A 21624-nucleotide genomic window follows, 5' to 3' on the forward strand; every position below is an offset into this window, starting at 1 on the left:
CAGAAAACCACCCAGATTAAAAAAATACCGACATACAACTGCAACCTCTAAGATGTACTTTATTTGGAAGAGATTTTCCCATGCTCTATGTTGCCTTGATAGAATAATTTCAACCCTCTTTGTTATCCCAATACAGATTTAAAGTGAAAATATCAAGGCAATGTGCTACTGTAGCTCCCATGAGGTTGAATACCAGTCTGCAGTGGGTCATGGCAGCAAATTCCACCCCTTGAAACTCTTTACTTCCCCACGCCTTGCAATTATCCCAAAGGAGACGCTGTGAGTGCAAGACGCTGTGCTCCAACAGCACAGCAAAGAAGCACAGAAAACAATGAGGATGTCATGGGTGTATTTCTGAAGTGCTCAGAAGACCTCTTAGTTACGGTAGTAATAGCGAACAAACAGATAGTCAAGTATCTTTGGTATGACTGACAAGAAAATGCTGATTAAAGGTCAGGAAGGCCATTTAGTCCCAAGTCCCATGTCCCTAGTGGCTACTAGTCAGAGTAAGCTAATAGGTGCTACTACAAAGCCACTTAAACCCTGCAACAAGTGCTAACAACTGGTCTTGGGACAGGGAATACGAGGAATGTTAATGAGTCAGCCACACCAAGTGGTCTCACATTTGTGAGGTCAAGTTTCAAAACATGTACATTATTCTCATTTTTCACTGCTGAATGTGGTGGGGTGGGGGAAAGTGGTTTCAAAAGTATAAATCAATGTATATGCAGTCATTCACTGCACACATGTATGACTTCTGTATGCATTTCAGAGATTTACTAGCACAGAAACACAGAATGAGCTCTGAGGATGCTGGTGATGCCAAGTGCCTCCTTGCAAATGTTCCCATATCCAACCCATGGAGTATTCTCTGTTTTTCAGCCTCTCTAATAGGGGCTCTGGTAACTGATAGTGAATGACTGACTACAAAAATCAAGATTCAACTTACTCCCTGAGGCATGCTGTACTGCCAGATCAAAGTGCACACACTTGGCATCCTGAAAATGCAATACTATTGCACTTGCTATAACACTATGCAATTGCTCTCGCTCTGCAAATGCATGGCACAAAAACCGGGGACAATGTTCCTTACAATCCTGAGACAATGATCCTTATATATTCCTTAAAAAATGAAGTACAGAAAACTTAGAAACAACATCCTAAGTAAAACTGAAAGCAACGTTTTGTAAAAGCCACACTGATTTTATATTGGCTATAATTCTAACTTTATTTAGCAAGAAACTGGAGTGGGAAGGGAGAATATTCAGAAGAAAAAAAACATGCAGGCAATTGAGAAGGCACATGCCAAAGAAATATAGCAGCTTACTTCCTTATCTCTCAGCTAGCCCTTGTTATATTTCAATTAGATTTTGAAACCAGTACCCTATACTGGTGTGACCAACTGTCTAGCTTCCTGTAATGTCCCATCTGCCATCTTCTACAAAAAAAGTGTCTCATTCTGCTCCTTTTAAAGCCAATCTTGAAAGTTTTTAGCTACCTGCAGGCATTTCTGGGCAGCCAAACAAGTGAAGTTGGCTGCAGACACTTCTCAGCATCAGGCTGCCAAAAGCCACAGGGTCATCTGCTCCCTTTCCTTCCCCCATGCCACAGCTCAGATGCGCCTACACCACTCCTGTTGTCTTGGTCCAGCCTGTTCTGAGACACACCAGCCACAGATTTACTGCAGCCTCCTGAATTTCCCCCAGCTTTCCACTCTCATTAACATTAGGAAGCTCTTTCTCCTAGCTAACCTAAAGCTCCCTTGCTGATACCTTGCTGAATCTGGAAGATTCACCTAATGCAATCCTCCTCTATGTCGTTCCATGGCTTGTGATCCAGGTGGACACAAGAAGCAAGAAAAAGCCTCCACCACAGATGCATGCAGGATTAAGATGGTATTTTGACTTGAAGGAGGTGAATTGACCATAGCGAGAAAGGAAACAGGACTAAAGTAAAATACTGGATCCCAAAAGAGAAGATTATGATCTGGAATTTAACAAATATAAACAACAAAATCTAGTATTTAATGTAGTAAATGCAACTGCATCCATGAGGAAGAAACAGTGCAAAAGCAAAGCAGTAAGATTAAGGTGTACTATAAAGTCCACTGCAGAATTAAAAATTAGCAATAGTAGAACCAGGCCTGCTTCAACACAAGCCAAAAAGAAGCAACTAAGATAGATTTTGGATCTACTATTGTTTTCTGCTTTATTGCTCTCTTTCCTTTATGCTAATTTGCCCCAGTTTTCTTCCGTAAGTGAGGACAACAGCTTGCAGGAGGGGGAGAGAGGGAAGAATCCTTCCTCACCTCCCCAGCTTCAAGGCACACCTCCCTCAGCTCCCCTAAACTTGTCTTTAATGTCCTCACACATCGCAGGAGTTCCAGTTTCTTGTTTAAAAAAAGTGGCCACTCATCCCCCAGATCAGAGACTATCATACAGAAAATAAAGCTTCAAAGAATAAGAAGTATTTTGGGAAATGTGAGATGCTTTTAAATAAATACATAAATAATAATTACTAAAATATATAAAGCTTTTATTAAAAATAGTATCTTCTATGCATTCCAGATATGAAATCAAATGTCAAAAACAAGATATAAAAGCTAATCTGTGACAGGAAGAATTTTAAATTATAAGATATATTCTCAGAGTGAGAATAATCTACATAAACTGTGATGATATCTCATATGTTGTGTAGTTTTTCCTAAATGCATCAGTAGTGTTCAGAGTGCTATCCTTCCCTTACAGCATAGAAAGGACAGTATTTTGTCTGTGCAAAACTCAGTTATTTCCCAAATATGTTAAAAGAGCTCAAAAAAACATATTTAATGATTCAAAAGTTGTGAAGCGTTTTATAAACACATTAAAGTGCATTAGTAAAAATAAGTTTATTAATTAATTTTGAGTTATTTAAGATGGGACATGATTATTACAGAATCACAGAATCATCAAGGTTGGAAAGGTCCTCTGAGATTATCAGATCAAATCAAGTCCTTTCCCTGATCACCACCTTGTCAACCAGACCATGGCACTAAGTGCCACATCCAGTCATTCCTTCCACACCTCCAGGGATGGTGACTCCACCACCTCCCTGGGCAGCTCGTTCCAATGTTTAACAATCCTTTCCATGAAGAAATTCTTCCAATGCCCAGCCTGAACCTCCCCTGGTGCATCTTGAGGACATTTCCTCTTGTCCTGACACTGGTTACCTGGGAAAAGAGACACCAACCCCCTCCTTGCTACAACCAATGAAAAAATATAAATATAAAACTATATCAACCCCAACCAGGCTATGCATATAATCTACCATGCATGGAGTATCAGGACACACAAATAAAGCCATGAATAAGTAACATCATCAGGTAGAGTGCTAGCTGTGCAGTCCCCGCTGCAGGTCTGCGGCTGCTCGGGAAGGTGAGGACAGCAAGTGATGGTGCCTCCCCTGCTCTTTGCTCCGCAGCCCTAATGGCTGGAGCTGATTGTCTTTTGAGCTTCCTTGGAGCCTAAGGAGCCACCAGGGGATTAGACTGATGAACTTGTTCTCCAGGCTTGATAAATGAGGCTCAAGACATTTACAATCCTCACTCAACACTGAATTTCTCAGGCCAAGCTCTGAATTTCTTTGCCCATACTTTGGTGGTACAAAGAAGATTTGTTGCATCTGGAAAAGGACTCATTTTGCTACTGGTCGTGAGATACTTCAACATCATTAGAAAAGCAGTTACAGCCAAACAGTGAGGAAAGTTCAGTAAAATTAAAACATTTCAAATAAAACAGATTTTTAGGACCTAGAACAGTCAATAACTCCTTCTGACTAGAATATGCTATTTTTACATGCTCACAATCACTTACATTGTGTGTGTGCATATATATATATGTATATATAGTTACTACATTTTTTTACAGATTTATTTTTAAATATCCATTTTTAATATATTTATGTATTCACACATACTGTACTAACAATACTTGCTAGAAATATTGAGAGGGTTTTTTCTATTCAAAACATTCAAACCCACATTTTCACAGAACACAGTTAATTTGTCTGGCAATGAAACAACCAGAAATAACTTTAATTTCTATCCTTCTTGAAAATTTATAGGCTACTTCTCTTAAGCATATTGAGATGGAAAGGGAACTGATCCTTGGAATTTTGATCATTCCATCACACTGTAGAAAAGTGATCAGCAAGCAGCCACTGTCTTAACTGAAACCACAGGTCCATTCTTTTACTTTAAGTAATCTATTTATTTAATGAAGATTGACAGTAATTTAAAATATTGTTATTTTTACTATGATATGGTACCTTGGTCTGCTCTTTTTATTCACAAACAAATTTTGACACCACCAAAATGTGACCTTTCACACCAGGATTTTCTCTACAGCACACTTTTGTTTCAAACAACTGCCCACCATGGCATCCACAAGTCATATGGAAAGCATCTGTTGATGTTTTCATAATCTTATGCATTTGTATGTCCAGACAGCATATCCTGACAACATACTGAGCGCAACAAAGTGCTACCACAGTTCCACAGGCAACAGCATCTCAGTGCTTTTTTCCACTACCAGTGTACCCTAAGGCTAACTATCCTTGGGCAGGCATAGCTTTCTGTGTAATAGGCAAAAAAATATACATGAGCTTCCAGGACATTTTACTTTTCAATGGTCAAAGAGAGACCACAAGCCTCCTAGTCTTTCAGTTCCATGCCCATTCTAACTACGGAATTCTTGTCTTAACAATGCAAACACCTTTATAGACATGAACACCTTCATAGCCTTATGTGCCACTACAATGGTGGAGTTAGAATTTCCCATGCTTGTTCTATGAATGTGAAACTATGTGTCAACATTTTAGAATCTGAATTTTATTGCAGAATAAAAAAAGATAGTGTTAACATTTAGTGAGAAGAAAATTACTTCCAAAACTGCTGAATATTTAAATCTGGCATTTTATATCTGCCTAGTCTATAACATGTATGTTTCATAAATAAGAAGTACCATTATAAAAAGCATGAATTGAAACATTTTCCTCAGAGGACCACATTTAATACTGAATTTCTCATCTTAAACAGAGGTATAGAACTTGTGCCTGTCAAGTATTGTAGTGCAGTGAGCTACATGAATGACTTTAATGGAGATAAATTATTTCTCTTAAATAAAGCTTTTAAATAAGACTGCATCCCATTCTAAAAGTTGTGTTATAAATTTAGCAAAATCAACAATAGCAAAATAAGCATCTGAGTCTTAAAGCCTGTGCTACAGAAAAGATTAGACTAGATACAAGATTATTAAGATCGGACATAGTGTAAAAGCACAAAAATATATTGCTACTCAAGTTTATTGCAGTGATTCTCTAATTAAGCAACTTTTTTTCTCTCTTTTCCCCACATCCTAAAATGCAAGAACCTGGTACTTGGAGATAGCATCTCCCTCTACTGCTGTCTGGGAGGCCCTGGACCAAATTTTCTTGCCTTTTTTCTGTCCCAGGCTCCCGACTTTGCCTCATCTCTTCTGCAGAGCCACCCCCTTGCTCTGCTCTCAGCAGCTGCCCGGCAATGTGCCCCAGGGTACATTCCCACTCTTAGAAGGACCCCCTACTGAAATGAAGCTTGCCAAAATAGGACAGATAGTTTATTGAGTTCTCTTGCAGGGAACTAAGTTAGTTTAATGGGAATGATTGGTAAAGTCTACTACTTTATTACAATAGTATTAGGATAAATTCTGCTTAATGAGACGCTCACAGCAAACACCAAGTAACTGAGTTACTTTAAAAACCTTTCAAAATGACCAGTGATCATTTTAAAGAAATGTTAAAGTTCTGCTGTTTCGATATACAGGTGTCAAAATGAACCATGGGAACATGCAGTCTCATAAAAGGGCTATAGTTAAGGAAATGAAGTAAAAACATGAGCAATTCTGTGTAAAAATCACTTGCTGATATTCTGGAAATAACCCAATAATAAATGAAGGAAAAATAAAAAGGAAGAATGAATCCTGCCTTATTTTTATGTCCTTTAAATATTTAATAACTTTAAATGAAGGCTATGATATGGTGTGCAGTACTAATACCAGTGTACTAATAGCATTTAGACAGATGAGAGACAAAAGGTTCTCCTATACTGCACATCTGAGATCTGGAAATTACTTCTGCAAGTTGAAAAAAAAAAATGCTTTTGGATTTATCCAAAACAGGGTTTTTATTCAGATCCTTACCACTTCTTGCTGTCATATTATTAGCATGGTTTAAATCTGTATAAATTTAAATAAAAGAGCAAAAATAACTTTTTTTTTTTTTTTTTTAAAAAAAAAAAGCACCTAAACTACAACTGTGCAAGAAAGTCTTAAAAATGGTTCTTTTGTCATTGCATTCTCAAAAACTACATGTCTATATAAATGGGACAACACCTGGTAAAAGGTGAAGTAATATGAGATGTGTTTTCAAAGAACATTGTGGATGGCCCTGTGGACATCTTGGCATATCTCAGTATTTTTTTAAATATTTCAGTATGTAGGAAGGCCTCAAGTTGTGCCAGAAAAGGTTTACACTAGATATGAGGAAAAGTTTCTTCACTTTGCAGGCATTGGAACAGGCTGCCCAGAGAAGGGGTGGAATCACTGTCCCCAAGGTGTTCAAAAGATATCTGAATGTGCTACATGGGGATACGATTCAGTGAGGAACACAGACCACTGTGCAGGATGAACAGTTGGACTTGATGATCTTAGAGGTGTTTTCCATCCTTAAGGATTCCATGGTTCTAAGCAGCCAATCCCAAAACATGCACAGCATATCAGCATGTAGCTCTTGGGTGACAGAAGGAAGTGATCTTAAACTAGTTCAAAAATATGAAGAGACTGACAGTAACAGTAGTAAAAATGAGAAATAAATGCTTTTGTAGTCACTTGAAATATTTAAAAGTATAAAAGTAGTATAACGAAGATGAGAAACAAGGTTCACTACTCAGTCTCTGTGCCATTAAGAACCAAATTCTCCATTTGCAATTAAATGTCTAAAAGATAAAACCTACCTTATCCCTTTCCATGTCTGAATAACAGAAAAAGAAACTAAGGACTGGCTAGAGCTTGACTATGGATCTCTGTAGCCATGCAGCAACTCCAACAGAAGTCCCCAGTAAACCCTCATGCTTCAACTCTGAAGATTAAAAGTCACTATCTACTACAGACATGAGGCTTCTGACCCAAAGTGACCAGGCACAGATTAGTGGGTGAATAACTTTACTGCATTTTGAACCTTGGCTCTGTCAGGCCCTCACACGCTACCCAGTCAAACTGTTCCATAAGCGTATCTTCCAGAGATGTCTCTTTGGTGTTGAACCTCCCAGATCCCATTTAAGGGTCCCTGCTGTGTCCCACTGCTTGCCTGGCCCAACCCTGCACATTCTCCTCCTGTGGATTCTCTTCACAGACACATTGAATCCTCTTTTCCTTATCAGGCTCATACAGGCCTGCCCTGCACGCTCTTCCCTGCAACAAGGAGACGAGAATGGGGAGCTGAATATAGCTGATCATTGTTTTGCTTCACAAAACCCTGCCATGGGCACAGATTAACACCAAAAACTAGATGGCAGGAGCCAAGGGAAAAGGCCTCTTGGAATGCCTCCACACTACTGCTGGAGCGACCACTGTTTGACATCCATCGTGGGCTACGTGGTTCAGGACTGCTTTTGTTCCCATGGGCCTTATTCCCATCAAGCTGTCCCCTCAAACAGGGAAAATATTTAAAGCTGAAAAAAGCAAGTGAACAGCTTTTTCTTAACTAGGTTGCTAGTGCCTTGAATTTATATCTGCTTACACCCAGCAGCTCCCCTTTCAGTGGTCTGTATGTCCAGTCTAGGGAGGTCCTCTGCTCTTTTCACCCACATGGTCATATTAGACTTGGCATTTGTGCAAACCCATTTTCCTGTTAAGACAGGAATCACAAACTTGGAGTCTGATGCATCAAAATATATTTCTATCTATCTGTGGGTATCCATGAACTACTGAATTTGCTGTGATGCAGCAAAACACAGATTTGGAGCCTTCAGGGTCAAACTGTGTTGTCTTCCATTCTACAGCTGAGTTCTCACGAGCTGTAGGCAGCCAGTAGTATTCATGGGCCTGCTTGTCTAAATAGCGAGATTATATTAAATCTCAAGCAGAATCTGGAAACATGTAGACATGTTCATTTTCTAGGCTTAAAAAGATTGCATTTCATTTTCTAGGGACTACCCAACTATTATGGAACAGTGGATGGAAAGTGAAAGTAGTGGAAAGAAGTGGAAGGCAGTAAACTCCATGCCCAATTGTGTTGACAAATACAAATTATGCATGGAGCTGAGAGCAGAGGAATTTTGGTAGTTTGGCAAAATTACAGGAACAGATATTTAAAAGTATCTAAATAGGAGGTCTATTAATTTAAATATAATAGAAGTATCTAAATAGGTATCTACAAATATTTAAGAATGATAGAAGAAGTTCTTAAGGTTAAACTGAAATAAAACTTAAATGCCTAGACAAGTTTTAAGATCCAAGACTCACTTGCTAAAAACAATATATTAAGATTTTCATCTGGCTGCATGCAGATTGTTTCATCAACAGTAACAGTAATAATAGCATACATTATTTCATAATGTAATTGTATGTAATCCATGACTATTGGCTAAACTTGTAGATGAGAAAAATTACGAACTTTATTAGTCTTTGCACTCTTTCAAGTCTACCTTTAGTCTGAGTATTCTTCAGTCCTGATGTGGATCTTGTTCTACCATATTTTCCAACAGCGCTGCAACACTGTTGATGATATCAACACCTGCTATTCCTACTGCAATTGTGAACAGCAATAAAATAATTTTTGTTCAAGGTACCCAATATTCCACTGCTCTAAGATGTGTACTGCTAACATATTTCAAGAGAGAAACTTGAAAGATCTAAAATGTAATTGACATCTGGCACGGCGACTCAATTAAATACCGCACTGAATTAATTAACTTGCTCTGTCTCATAAGCCAACAGCAGCAACACCATATTCAGCAACACAGTACTGCTGGAAACAAGAAGCACTTCAGCAGGATATTACATGTACAGGCTGCATTCAGTTCAGAGTGCAAGGGGAATAAGTAAGCTGTGACTGTTACAGCTTGAATGAATCCTGTGAGGCACCGTCACATTGCAAGCACTAAACAGTACAGTCAGGTAAGATGCTTGTAGTCAGACACAAACATACTTCCCAATAAAGATATCAGCTGCAAAAATTATGATATTTACTCACCTGAGGGTACCTGGATTTTTTTTTCCTTTCTATACAAAAAAAAAAATCCACATCAAAATTCTTTTCCAGAAGTTTGGTGTTTATGGCAGCGCAATGTTTGAGGTTCTCAGTCAGAAAAGAAATAAATCTGTTTTCAGCTGCTCATGTGAAAGTCTGATTGAATTCTAGGGATGTGAGGCTCTACCCAAATGAGCTTCCCAAAACAGATATAAATAACCTAAGTAAAGAATCCCAACTCCCCTGATGAACAACAGAGAACATGTACAATAGTGAGATAACTAGTCAAATGCATAAAAAAACACAAGAAAAACAATTTCAAGGAAAAAAAAGTATAAGAGAACCGTGTAAAAGCTGATGCCGAAGTTTTGTTGTTTTAACAGCATACTGAAGTTGCACCAAAAGGTTTGTATTCTTCACACAGCATTTTAAAGTAACAAACGTAGCATTACAGGAAACATAGGGAACAAAGAAAAAAATTCTTTGAATCAGAGAATAACTCAGGTTGGAAGGGATCTCTGGAGGTCATCCAGTCCAAAGTCCTGCTCAAAGCAGGGCAAAATTCGAAGTCAGATGAAACTTCAAAGTTAAATGAGATTGCTCAAGATGATACCCAGTTCAGTTTTGACTTTTTCAAGGGATGAAGTTACTCAGGGGACAAAACAATATTTCTGAGGACTAAAATTCTGTTTACAGGAACTTTTTCAGATTTCCAAATGTGTTTACATTTGTAGGCAAAACAAAAGTAAAATCTTTCAAGTGTTAGTAAAAATAGACTTTATGATTCTTAATTTGACAATTAAAAAAGTATCTTTCCAGTTTAGTGAGAAAAACAGTCCTGAATATTTTCATCTCACATCTCTGTGAACTACACTAAGAAAGCTGTTCTATCCCATTACAATCAAAAAATTAAAAGTCAGCTCTGCACACTGCTCAATTACCAGTTCATTAAAACCCAACTATCCTACCTAAATGTTTTTGATATAGCAAAAGTGGTATTTGCGCAAATTTAAAAAGCAGTATCAGACCTTAAAACATTCCTCTGCTATTAAGGGAAAAGCAAGGTCTTGCCAGGGCTGTGGTTATTCCACAACTCCATAAAAAAACAAACAAACAAACAAACAAAAAAGAAACAACCCAAAAAAATCCACCAAAAAAAAACCCCAAAAAACGCCTCCCCCAAAAAAACCCCTCAAAAAAACTCAAGAAAAACCCAATATGATTGTATGATTGGCTGCTGACATGTTGCAAATTCATCCTCATCTGATAAAGATTGATTTTGTAGAGAAGGGACAATCATTACTTCCCATACTAAAACATTATCTTCATGTTGTATATAGCTGATTAAATGGTACAAATGGACAAAACCAAACCAGCATTTCTCTATAGTATGGATTCTGGACAGACTTTGAGTTACAATGGTACTAAGGTCTCTGTTATATGAAAGCTGATGAAATTAGTTATACTGGGATTTAGAAAATTATTTGAATTACAGGTGGTTGTCACATATGACCTTTTATGAAAAGAAGTTTTGAGAAAGATGACAGGCCAATAATAAAACAGATGAAGAAATCAAAATTAAATGGATGGCGAAAATGAGACAAGTTCAAATTTTCCACTTTTTCCTTTCTAACAAATAAGGTACTTTGACTCTGCAGTACTTCTGAAAATCTATTCTTTATTCAGGTGCCTGAATAGGAAACCCGATCTGGATTGGGAATACTGAAGTCTTGTAAACTTAGACCATGTTTCCGTGCCGCTTTCTGTAACATTTCTTAGCATCATTTGATTAATAAATTACACGAAAGAGTACAAAATTGTGAGGTTTTAAAATGTCTACTATGCACTACATCTATACTATACTATATTATGTACTCAGAATAATGGTTCACTCAAATTTTAATATGCATATTTACAGAAAGTAACATGCATCCTACCCAGCAACCCTCAGAAAGAGAACTCCATTTAATAGGCATAGGTTCTCCAGGGGGAAGCTGAAGACAATCAATTTCCCCCTTTTTCTCCCCTGTCCACAAAACCCCACTGCCCACACTGTCCCAGGTAACACACCAGCAACTCAGTGCTCCTCCCTCTCCAGGTCCTCCAAGGGCAGGACGATTCCCAGTGGAATCTCAGGTTCCCCATTTGCAGCACAGATATGTGCACCCCAAATGCCTGTAATCCCCTCCTGTGAAACCGTCCAACACGTGTTTATGCTAAATACATTCAATGCAAGGTCTGAAATAGCAAACAGTGATCCAGCTGCAGATAATGGCTCTTCAGAAGTATCCCACAGGGCAATGCACGTTCCAAGACTGTTTAAACCCTTCTAGAGATATTAGTTGTTTCCTTCCTGATATTTTCAGAAAATTAATCTGAACTATACACAAATAATATTGAAGCTCAGACTTAAAACCAACACAAACAAAGATGAAATGAAGACCTAGAAATGACATGATTTTCAGTGCACTGAAGTGAGATCAGCAAAGCCTTACTTTTAAGTAAAATGGTCCACATACTTTCTGCAATCAGAATAAAAAATGAGGCTAATTGAGAATATATTATGACAGGTGTCTTTTGATGCTTTTCAAAAAAATGTGAATTTGATGGAAGATTTTGCTATGTTCAATTACATTAAGGCAAATTTAATTAATTATATCCAAAAATAATGTAGTTGTTTATTTTTGATACCTTTATTTAATCTAAATTAATCTAAATTAAGTATTCAGCAATTAATACTATGAAAAATATCAGATATTACTACTGAAACACAGCACCTTGGTTCAGCAAACAAGGAAGTGACATTTCCCTTCAGTAAAAGAACAAGTTAAACACTATTAACCTGTGCTCCAAATAACTTCATGTGGATGGTTGCCACAGATGAATAAATTGGAAAAGAGCCAAATACCACTGTCCGTTAAAGCTAACAATGCCCGTTTTCCAACGCTCCATCTGAGGAGCAATTCAGGCTATTCCCTGAAGAATGCCACACAATACAACAAAACAAAGTGTCTCGGAGCATCTACATACCAAGGTGTTATTATTCAGATCCATCTTCCCAGTGAAAGGCCCCCATGTTGTTCCAACCGGAAGCTGCTGCCGGCTCTGAATCTTGCGCTCCCCGTCTTTCTGGACCACCTCCAACTCTCCTGCAAACAAAGAAAACAAGCAGTGTTGAGAGTACTTTCACTCATGCCTTGACAACAACCACCTCTGCCTTTGTGCTGGTTTTATACGCACAATGTTCTGAGGACCAATATAATGAGAATTAATTATGCTTGTCTGAAAAACAACTGATCTTGTCATCCTGCAAAAGAAAAACAAACCTTTTTCTCTTAAAATTATATTCAAATTTTGTTCAGAAAGTCCCATTCCTTTCTTGCATCTTTTCACACACATTAGAGTTTGAAAGCAATTTTATTCAGAATAGCATTCCATAAGAGTTCTTAAGAAGTGCTGAGGAGGGGGGGAAATAACAGCTGAAAAGAGCAAGTCCAACAGCAGCCACAGCTGCTTTAACCTCCCTGATGCATTTTGCTGCACAAGATCCCATTCTGAAGCATGTAGCAACTAAAAATTTGAGAGAAAAACAGCATCAAGACATAAAAAATTCACAGCACCTCCAAGACACTGCTGATAGCATTTACTGCAATTACAAAAAGGATTTTGAACTGAAATTTTACAGGAAATAACATTTCAGAATTAAACAAAAAATAATTTTAATTGTTACCTAAACGTTGTAGGAAAAGTAAAAGCAATGGGGAAGCTGTATGATGTTTTTTGGGGTTTTTTTAGTACATAATGATTATTAGTGCATGGGATTTTTATTAATAAATTTTGTTTTTGAAAGCAAGATTTCAAAATTTACATGTAAAAGAGAAATTTTTGCTTTGGCTCAGCTTAACTTTTCTGGATTTTCCAGTAAAGAGAAAGACTAATGCAATTGATCATTCTCATGAAGGGAAAAATAAAATTCAGTCACCACCTTTCCCACTCCACATATTTTTTCACTTTATTTCAAGATTAAAAAAATAGTCTGGATAACTCTCCTTTGAAAGCAGTCTCTTCACTAAGACTATTTTTTATGAACAAATGTATCTTTTAAAAATCCAGCAACAGTTATATTTATATACACAATTTCTAACACTATTTTCTAAATTAATTCCACTTTCAGACTTTCATAGGGATACAATGGAACAAGGCCAGGCTGATCTGTACTTTTCCTGTTAGATGTTTGACTGCTTTTTTCCATGCTCTTGCACTTGCATACTTTGCCCTTCCTGAAGGTAGGCAAAAAAATCCGTTGTTCTCAGAAGCAGCTGAGCTCACCTCAACTTTGCTGAAACCATGATTTTTCATCATCTGTTTTCCACGACTGCTAAAGTCCCTTGCTCCTTTTCCACACCAAACAGATACAACAGTGATTCCTGTCTTTTGCATCAGCACGTCTCAACTCCACTCCAAATAAGGATGGTGCTTTTCCACAAACAGAGCAAAGTCCAACTGTGCAAGGAGTCAATTTGTCCCAGATTTAGAGCTGGTGGTTGTTGTGAAATGAACCTTGGGCTGAAGGAAGTGAGTAACTCCTCCTGGCTCACAGGCAGCTTCCACAGACTTCCCTGAGCTAAACATTCCCCTGGATGCCTGGATTTACATTGCAGTCAGGCTGCAAAGCTTTTCCTTGTCCACAGGGGTTAATCTTGACCATCTTCCAAAGAGAAGAGTTGGCTCCAGCTTCCATTTTCAAGCACAGAAATCTAAATTTCACCTCTGAGTGTTGCAGATTACAAAACTACTCTACGTAAAATCGTGCATCAGATCCTTCCTGCAAACTGGAACAAATCTAGGAAATAGAGCTGTATCGGTTTACAAAAGCTTCTCTGTATGTGGGTGAGTCCTCATCGTGACAGTGTTACGACATTTTAAAAGGCAGAATGTGAGCAGAAAAGCTCATGGATTAATTATATCTAATTTACACATGTGACATATATGCGTACAAACAGAAAAAAAAGCAACCAAACAATGATAAAAGCATTTTTTTCCTTCTCACAGTCACATTGTTAGAAATTGTATTAGCTTTAAAAATCTCTTTATATGTTAATTATGGAATAGAGAAATTGCAAAGTAACATGTTTATCACTCAGCCATACTGCAGCATTTTCTCTCTACATAGAGATGAAAACGCTATGCAGCATTTGCTTGCTTTTACACACTAAAAAACAGCCATGTCTATGGACATGTCACATTTAACTGATACCAGAGGAATCATGAGAATCTCTGAAAACCCTTTTAAAAAATAATTCAGTCTCCCTTTCTGCCACTGACATTTTTCATTTGAAAAGGGTTCAGACACAGTCAAACAGTGACTCCTTATCTGTACCTGTGGATTTACAAGCAGGCCTGTCTTTTAATGGATTAAGAACGACAAACTTAGGGCAGATCAACCAGTGATATCCAAAAAGCTACCAAAGTTTTAAGGTCTACATCATTACACATTATATTTTAAATAAAATTAGTAACATGAATCTTATACCTGGTAAGTAGCTAGAGGGAAGCATATGAACAAGCTTTCTTTTTTCCAAATATAATTTTTTCCTTCTGTTGATATTTAAGTAACTTACTATGGATTCTCTCTCTTACTCTTTTGTTACAGTTCCAAGCTGTAGTTCAGGCAATATTCAATATATATGAATACTTTGAAATGTAATGCCTATGGGGTAACACCATGCTGAATTGTACTGAAACTGCTGTGTTTCCCAACCCACTTAGAACACCATGAAAGAGGTGTAAGACAGGGTAACAAAATGCTTTTCTGCAAAATCTTTCTGTTTCTCTTCATTGCAGCTCTCCAAAAAAGACACATTTCTCTCTTGTCACCATGAACATCAGCCATTTTAATGCTATGGGTGAGTTTCAGAGTTAGGACAATCTGCTTGCATTTTTTTGGCAAATGGAGCCAATCTGGTTACGCTTATACAAAGTGTAGCATACTACAATTTAGTCCTTGGTGAAGATTTCTTTTTTTTTTTGTAAGAAAAATCTTTGTTTTTTAGAGGAAAAAAAAATTAACACTGCCTGCAACCTTTCTCCATTCATTTACAACATTTTTCTTCTCTGAAATTTCCTATTTGGTGAATGGTACCACAACTGCAGCACACAGTCTCCCACTTGATGGGGTAACTGAGGCTGTCCCCTGCCCACTGCTGACTTCCCACAGGGATGCTGGTTTAAACCTGTGGCCCTAAGTAATGTGTGACTTCAAGGGTGTTTGCTGGAAAATTGAGAACCTCGCCCTGTGACTCTTAATTAAAAGGGTTTGAAAAATGTGTCAGCAAGACAGGATTTTCCCCTTCAGCCTCAGAGGAAGTTCAGATGTAAATCTGAAGTGCTCTCTACAGCTACCATCCTCTGCACAACTGTTCAGAATCTTCACAGATTACATCAGTAGAAGGAAGAGGATCTGAGACTTTATTGCTGTATCACCACTCACAGCAAGAAGTGTAAAGACTCGGCTGGTGCTCACTCTTCACACATACTTGTCCGTGGAAATTCCAACATGTGGGGAGGAAAAGAAAAGGAAGGATGAAAAACTGCTGCACCTTCCTTTAATCCATGCCCAAACCCAAAGGAAGCAGAAAATTCTGAGCTAAACACTGTTAAGTGCTTCAAGTAATCAGCAGTCACAGACCATCTCAGTACTGAATACAACGTTCCTTCACGTAACAGGAAATTATAACAGAACTCCTTCCTACTCCTGGAATAAAATATGTGATACGCTCATAATTTCCACACAAAGTAGAAATGCAGTTTTACTCTCTTCATCCTAGACTTGTCAGCTGCCCGACTGAAAAGGACAGCAAGAAGTGTGACAAAAGCAGCACTAAGAAACATAAGTAGTATATAAGGAAGCAATGCTCTCCTTTTAGTTTTTTGTAAGGCAAAAAAAATATTTAAGAGACATTCCATTTAGTGATATTTACTTGCCCTTTCCTTGCTACAGAGCAAGCAGTTTTTGTTTTGGTTTATTTTTCCCCAGCTTGTTCTTCAGGAACACACTTATTTCCAGCTTGCTGAGTAAGTTTATACAAAATATTTGAGACACATAGTATGGGCTAATCAATTTTGGTAAAAGATAATGCTGTTAGTGCTGTGGGCTGTTTCTCTTATCTTGTTGATGTAGCATACTTTTAAAGTCTGTGATTACTCAAAGACTTATGATAGCTGCACTGTAAAAGAAGCCTCAAGTCATGACTCACTAGTACAGCTATAAAACATCCCATGGCTTTTAAGATATTAGGCCACCTTGGTGGATAGAAAACCAGAATGGAAGGACCCAATTTAGGATTCTTTTCATACATGCATATATTGTTTCAGGCATGCCACGCAGGGCTTTCGTTAAACAGAAGGTAGAGAGCTCAGTTTAGCTTTATATTCCTTTACAGCACAATAAGGATCATTTAAAAAAACTCTACACAAAACTTAGAGTACACAGGAATCCAACAAGAGCTTTTGGCCCTCAACAGATCTGACCATACTCTGACTACCAGAAAAAATCAACTATATATAGTATTTCTGAAACAAAAAATACTGGCTTTCATCCATCTACCTACATTCTGGAGTAAAAAACAAAGGAGTATACATCTGAAGGTGAATGATCAACAGCTTTTGTGGGACATAAGGAGAACAACATCCAGAAATAACTATATCCAGATTTATATGCATTTAACACTTCTAAGCAAGTCACTGATAGCTTTGTAGCTATCTGAATGTATTTCTAATGTAGTTCTTGCTTAGAACTGTTTTTGCTATAGTATTTGTTTTTTGTTTTTTTTTTTTTAATTGAAAATAGCTTTCTAAGTGGAGTGGGTTCAAAACAATGAGTAAGCTCTTTCTCTGCTATAATTAGAGATTGGTTATTTGACATCATGGAGCTCTACCAATTTCCACAAGCAAATGGCTCCTTCTTTGCATATTTCCAGTCCACAGCCACCTGGCTCTCTAATGAGTATCTTTGCATGGCAGAGAAATTGTGTATGTTGTAGTTTCAAACAAGGACTGCTCTGAAGTCAGAGCAAGCTAGTTAAAAACCCTCTCAGAAGTTGTTAAGTGCTGCCCAACCCAGAACCCAGTATCTGCCTGCCTTCCTATATGCACAGGAAGAATCTGCAATTAATATTTGGCTGGTGATTGCTTCCATTATAACAAACTACTATGTGTACATCTGCACACAGCAATTCACTGATAGTGGAGAACTATCCCATTTCCACTTCTGTGATTCTTAATAAGGTAGCTCCAATATTCAGTGTTCACACACTTGTCTGGCAGACATAAAATGCATTATTGAGATACTTCCTGTAAATTCTCCTCCCTCAATTTTCAAGTCTCTGAGACATAACACACACTAAACTACAGTTTTGAACATAAACTTGAAATACGACATTCTCTATTCAAGTACTCCAGTCAAACCCTGATAAATCAGGCTGGCCATGCAGTGATCTTATCCCTTCTGACTCTTTAATAAATCGAACCTTGTAAGTTCACGCTGTTGGAAGTTGTCACTAAATGAAATTGTGACCTTATCCGATGCGTGAACTTATCCTGCTGACAACTACATTTATTGTACGGATAAGCGTAAGGGAAAAAAAAAGAGGCTTTCGAGAATTGTGATCTTACCCATATGCAACTCTAACAGATGGGATCTTTTTGATGTTCCATTTAATGATTTGTCTATGATGAGCCTCTACTCAGAGAAAAAATAAATGTTCTTCATAGGTAAGTGGTAAGGGAACTGGTAAACCGTATGAAAAGTGCACAGAGAGGAGTGGCTGACAGCAGAGAGTCGAAAGCTATTAGCTTAACACAAAGAGCTTTGAATTAGCTGGTAATTGCACTGGAAAAGATAACATAATGGAAATGGTAAAACTGTAACATTCCCTTTCCACAGGACTCATTCAATAGTCCAAAACTCGGAAACAAATAACTGTGACTCTGGGGCAGTAACCCAAAATATGCTGTGCTATGGCACTTCATGATGAATGACTGACTGACTGAATGAATGAATGAACAAATCCTCTTCCAGCACTGACTAGATGCTTGCCTCTGCTATTGTGGAAGAATGTTGAGGAACAGAAAACTCATAGAATCATAGAATAGTTTTTGGAATAGTGTTGGAATCTTAAGGGTAATCTAGTCTTACCTTCCTTCACCAAGCAGGGACATCTTCAATTAGATCAGGTCATTCAGAGCTCTGCTCAACCTGACCTTGAATGTCTCTAGGGACACCTAATACCTCTCTGGGCAACCTGTTCCAATGTGTCACCACCTTAAATTTAAAAATCCCTGAAAATGGCAAAGGATCTCACATTACTGTATTTGTCAGGGATTTAATACATCATGTCATCTAATCCTCACAGTGGACAATACTGTACCCATTCTGCAGTCAGAGTACTGATTCCAGAGTGAGAAGACCTGGGTGGTGTCAGGGTAACAGTCTAATAGGCAGCATGAAAAGTCTACTGGGGGATACAAAAATTGTAATCACCTTACTAGGAAGACACATACATATGAGACAAATTCACACTGAGTACAAGCAGTATGGACTAAATTACAGTCAATATTTGAAAGAAATTTTACCACTTGCTTTGCTATGAAAACGGCATTCTCAAGGGTCTCAGCAAAACCAGAGGTTATTTAGGTTGTCCACAAAAAAAGGCAAAACTTAATTTTGCTTCCCAAAAGATGGAGCAGGACAGTGTTAGGACAAGAAAGATAGGAGGAACAAATTTGGGACTGAAAACTGAGAAAACAGCTCTGGATTGGAGTCACCCTGGAGGGAGAGTTGCTATTCTGCTGCCACTGAGGCGGTGGAGGGCTTTTGAACATAGCAGCCTGTTTTCTGAAGTTATTGCCACCCACCAGCAACTCCTTCCCCCAGCCCTGATCCTTCCTGTATACATCCCACTTAAGGAACAGAATTAACCAAACCTCTTAGCCATGAGGGAAACAGACACAAGAATAGGGCGCAGGTACTTATGGCTCTAACCTACCGATCTCCTTTGCCTTTGCTTAAAGCAGGTCTAGATAGCAAAGACCATGCAGGAGAGGCTGCCTCAAGCTGCTCCACGCCCAACTCAGCTGCCTAACGTTGCCACATCTTGACAATGCTACCACAGGCAGCTGTGCACTCTAGGTAAGGATGACAAATGAAAAGGCTTCTCTGTTTTCTATAACAAAAAAACTTACTGCTCCCTGCCTTTCTTTAGAGCCCTGAAAGTCAGAAGCAGAGTTTCTTTATCTCTTCTACCTGCTGCTAGTACTGCAAATGGCAGAGAGTGCAGGTGCTACTCTTATCTGCAACAGCACTGTCCTACATCAGGCAATAAAGGGAAGGAACGAATATTGTGAAAGTGAGGATAGGGAAAGCCTAGGCAAAGATTTTCAGAGTAAAAAAGACCACAGAAGGCTGGGGGTGGGGGGGTAGGGGGAGGGAGAAGGGGCAGAAATAAATTTAAGAAACAAAGCAAGAGACAGGAAGTTTAAGGAAACAGCCATTTGATGACTCAACTTAGGCCTGATCAGGACACAAAGACAGCAGCATCTGAAAAAAGAGGATCATAAGATATTCAAGAAAACTGGGATGCAGAAAATTTGCCAGAGTGAAATATCTAGCTCCAAATCTGAAACACAAGAGAAGTGCATTAATTCCCATTCAGAATTAGAATGCAAACACTACTATTCTTTTTAAGCCAAGGTATCTGTGTTATTACAGTGCTTAATTTGTAAGCTAAACCACTAACAAAATAAACCTATTCTAACATCTCACTGCTCAGCTGAATCCTGGCTAAACTGGAAAACTGAAGTGTGTCTACACTGCACCCAATGATATGATTTCACCTGACATTTGGTCTACATCCAAGTAGCCAGATCACCAAGTGTGCCATAAAACTTTTTTGATAAATAGTTCCATTACTGGTTATTTAGTTTACATCAGGATCCAGCTACACCCATGACATTGACTGGGTGATGTGACCTAGAGTACGGGTACACAAATGGCTTCAGATTTACAACTGAAATGCAGAGCTAACTTCATTGATGTGAAGGTGCACTATGTCCTGTAGCAACAAGCACGGTTTTCAGAGACTATAGTTTCAAAGTGACTGACCCTGAAAATTCTAAAATTCTCTATTTGTAGATGCATTTGAGATTTTTAGCTCTCTATTTCTATTCAGTTACTCACATAAAATAAATAAGAAATAAAATAATTACCTTCTTACAGTACCTCCAGTACACTCCAGTAATCCACAGAATTTAGCAGGAATACAGGATCACATCCCAGATTAGGAAAACATAGACCTATGGTGGTGAACACAATCTGCACCAATTTGAAATGACAATGCAACTTCTACATTTGGGGGGAACTCAAAGTGAGGACAATTAATTTAATAAATGTTAATAGCACATAAATTGAGTAGCTACTAATGAAATGGAAACAGCAAGCTAAATAATATTTTTTCATCACATACACCATTAAATTAATTTTTAAGGTGTAAGATGAAGTACAAGTACTGTGTTTTCCCCAAAAGTCAGAAAGGAGGGAATACCTAATGAACATGGTTACTAGAATTTTATTTGCTTTTTATATTTTTACATAGTTCTATAGACTTTTCCTTTAATTGGACTGCTTCACTAAACTTACAGGAACATACTCAAAGAAAAGAAAAAAAAAAGGAAAAGAGACAGAAGTTGAAAGAAAAACATATTTACTCAAGATACGCTAACAATGCCAAAGGTTTGTTCACTTACGTCAGAGTCAAGTTCCACATAATATAGCAAATACTGTGTTTATATCAGCATCTAGTCTACAGACAGAGATAAAATACATCCAGCTATCGTGGCAAAATCCTGATCCTGAAATGAAATAAGACCTTTAGTTTTCAAGTCTACTAACTACAAGGACAATTTACCCCTCTGTTTTCTAACTCCACATCTCATAAAATAAAAAAAAAAATTGTTGTTTTTCTCAATAGTTTTCCATCTTTGCTTAGTTCAAGAGGTTTCTTACCACCTCCATGTGTTGAGGTAAACCTGGAGTAGAATTACTTGCAAAAATACAGAAAAGAAAATCCCCAAAGACAACCAGTGTAGCTAAAGAGCCCTCCCTGCATTTCTCTATGAGAGGAATACTGTACACTGCATTCTCACATGGACAGTCCATAGTGGCAAAAATTATTCCTAATTATACTGTAACACTGCACAGACCCAATAGGCTGAGCAAATTCTTCATCCCAGCTACTTGTAGCTTGCACAGCTGTGCTCCCTTTCTCTCCACCACAAATGCACGGGATACTGAAAAGCCAGATT

The 21624-nt window shown here is 38.0% G+C and overlaps 1 protein-coding gene across 2 annotated transcripts in view; it reads right to left on the minus strand.

The window, feature by feature from the left end:
- The window catches only part of ZFPM2 (zinc finger protein, FOG family member 2), a 305705-nt gene that overhangs the window by 147205 nt on the left and 136876 nt on the right, over positions 1–21624 (minus strand). For both annotated transcript variants that reach the window (XM_014253745.2, XM_014253741.2), the window contains one exon: positions 12295–12413. In XM_014253745.2, coding sequence (XP_014109220.1) covers positions 12295–12413 — 119 coding nt within the window. The remainder of the gene's footprint in view (positions 1–12294; positions 12414–21624) is intronic.

The sequence above is a fragment of the Pseudopodoces humilis genome, chromosome 1 (assembly GCF_049639895.1).
Source record: "Pseudopodoces humilis isolate 2021_Gansu_Grassland_sample_001 chromosome 1, ASM4963989v1, whole genome shotgun sequence".
Taxonomy (NCBI): Eukaryota; Metazoa; Chordata; class Aves; order Passeriformes; family Paridae; genus Pseudopodoces; species Pseudopodoces humilis.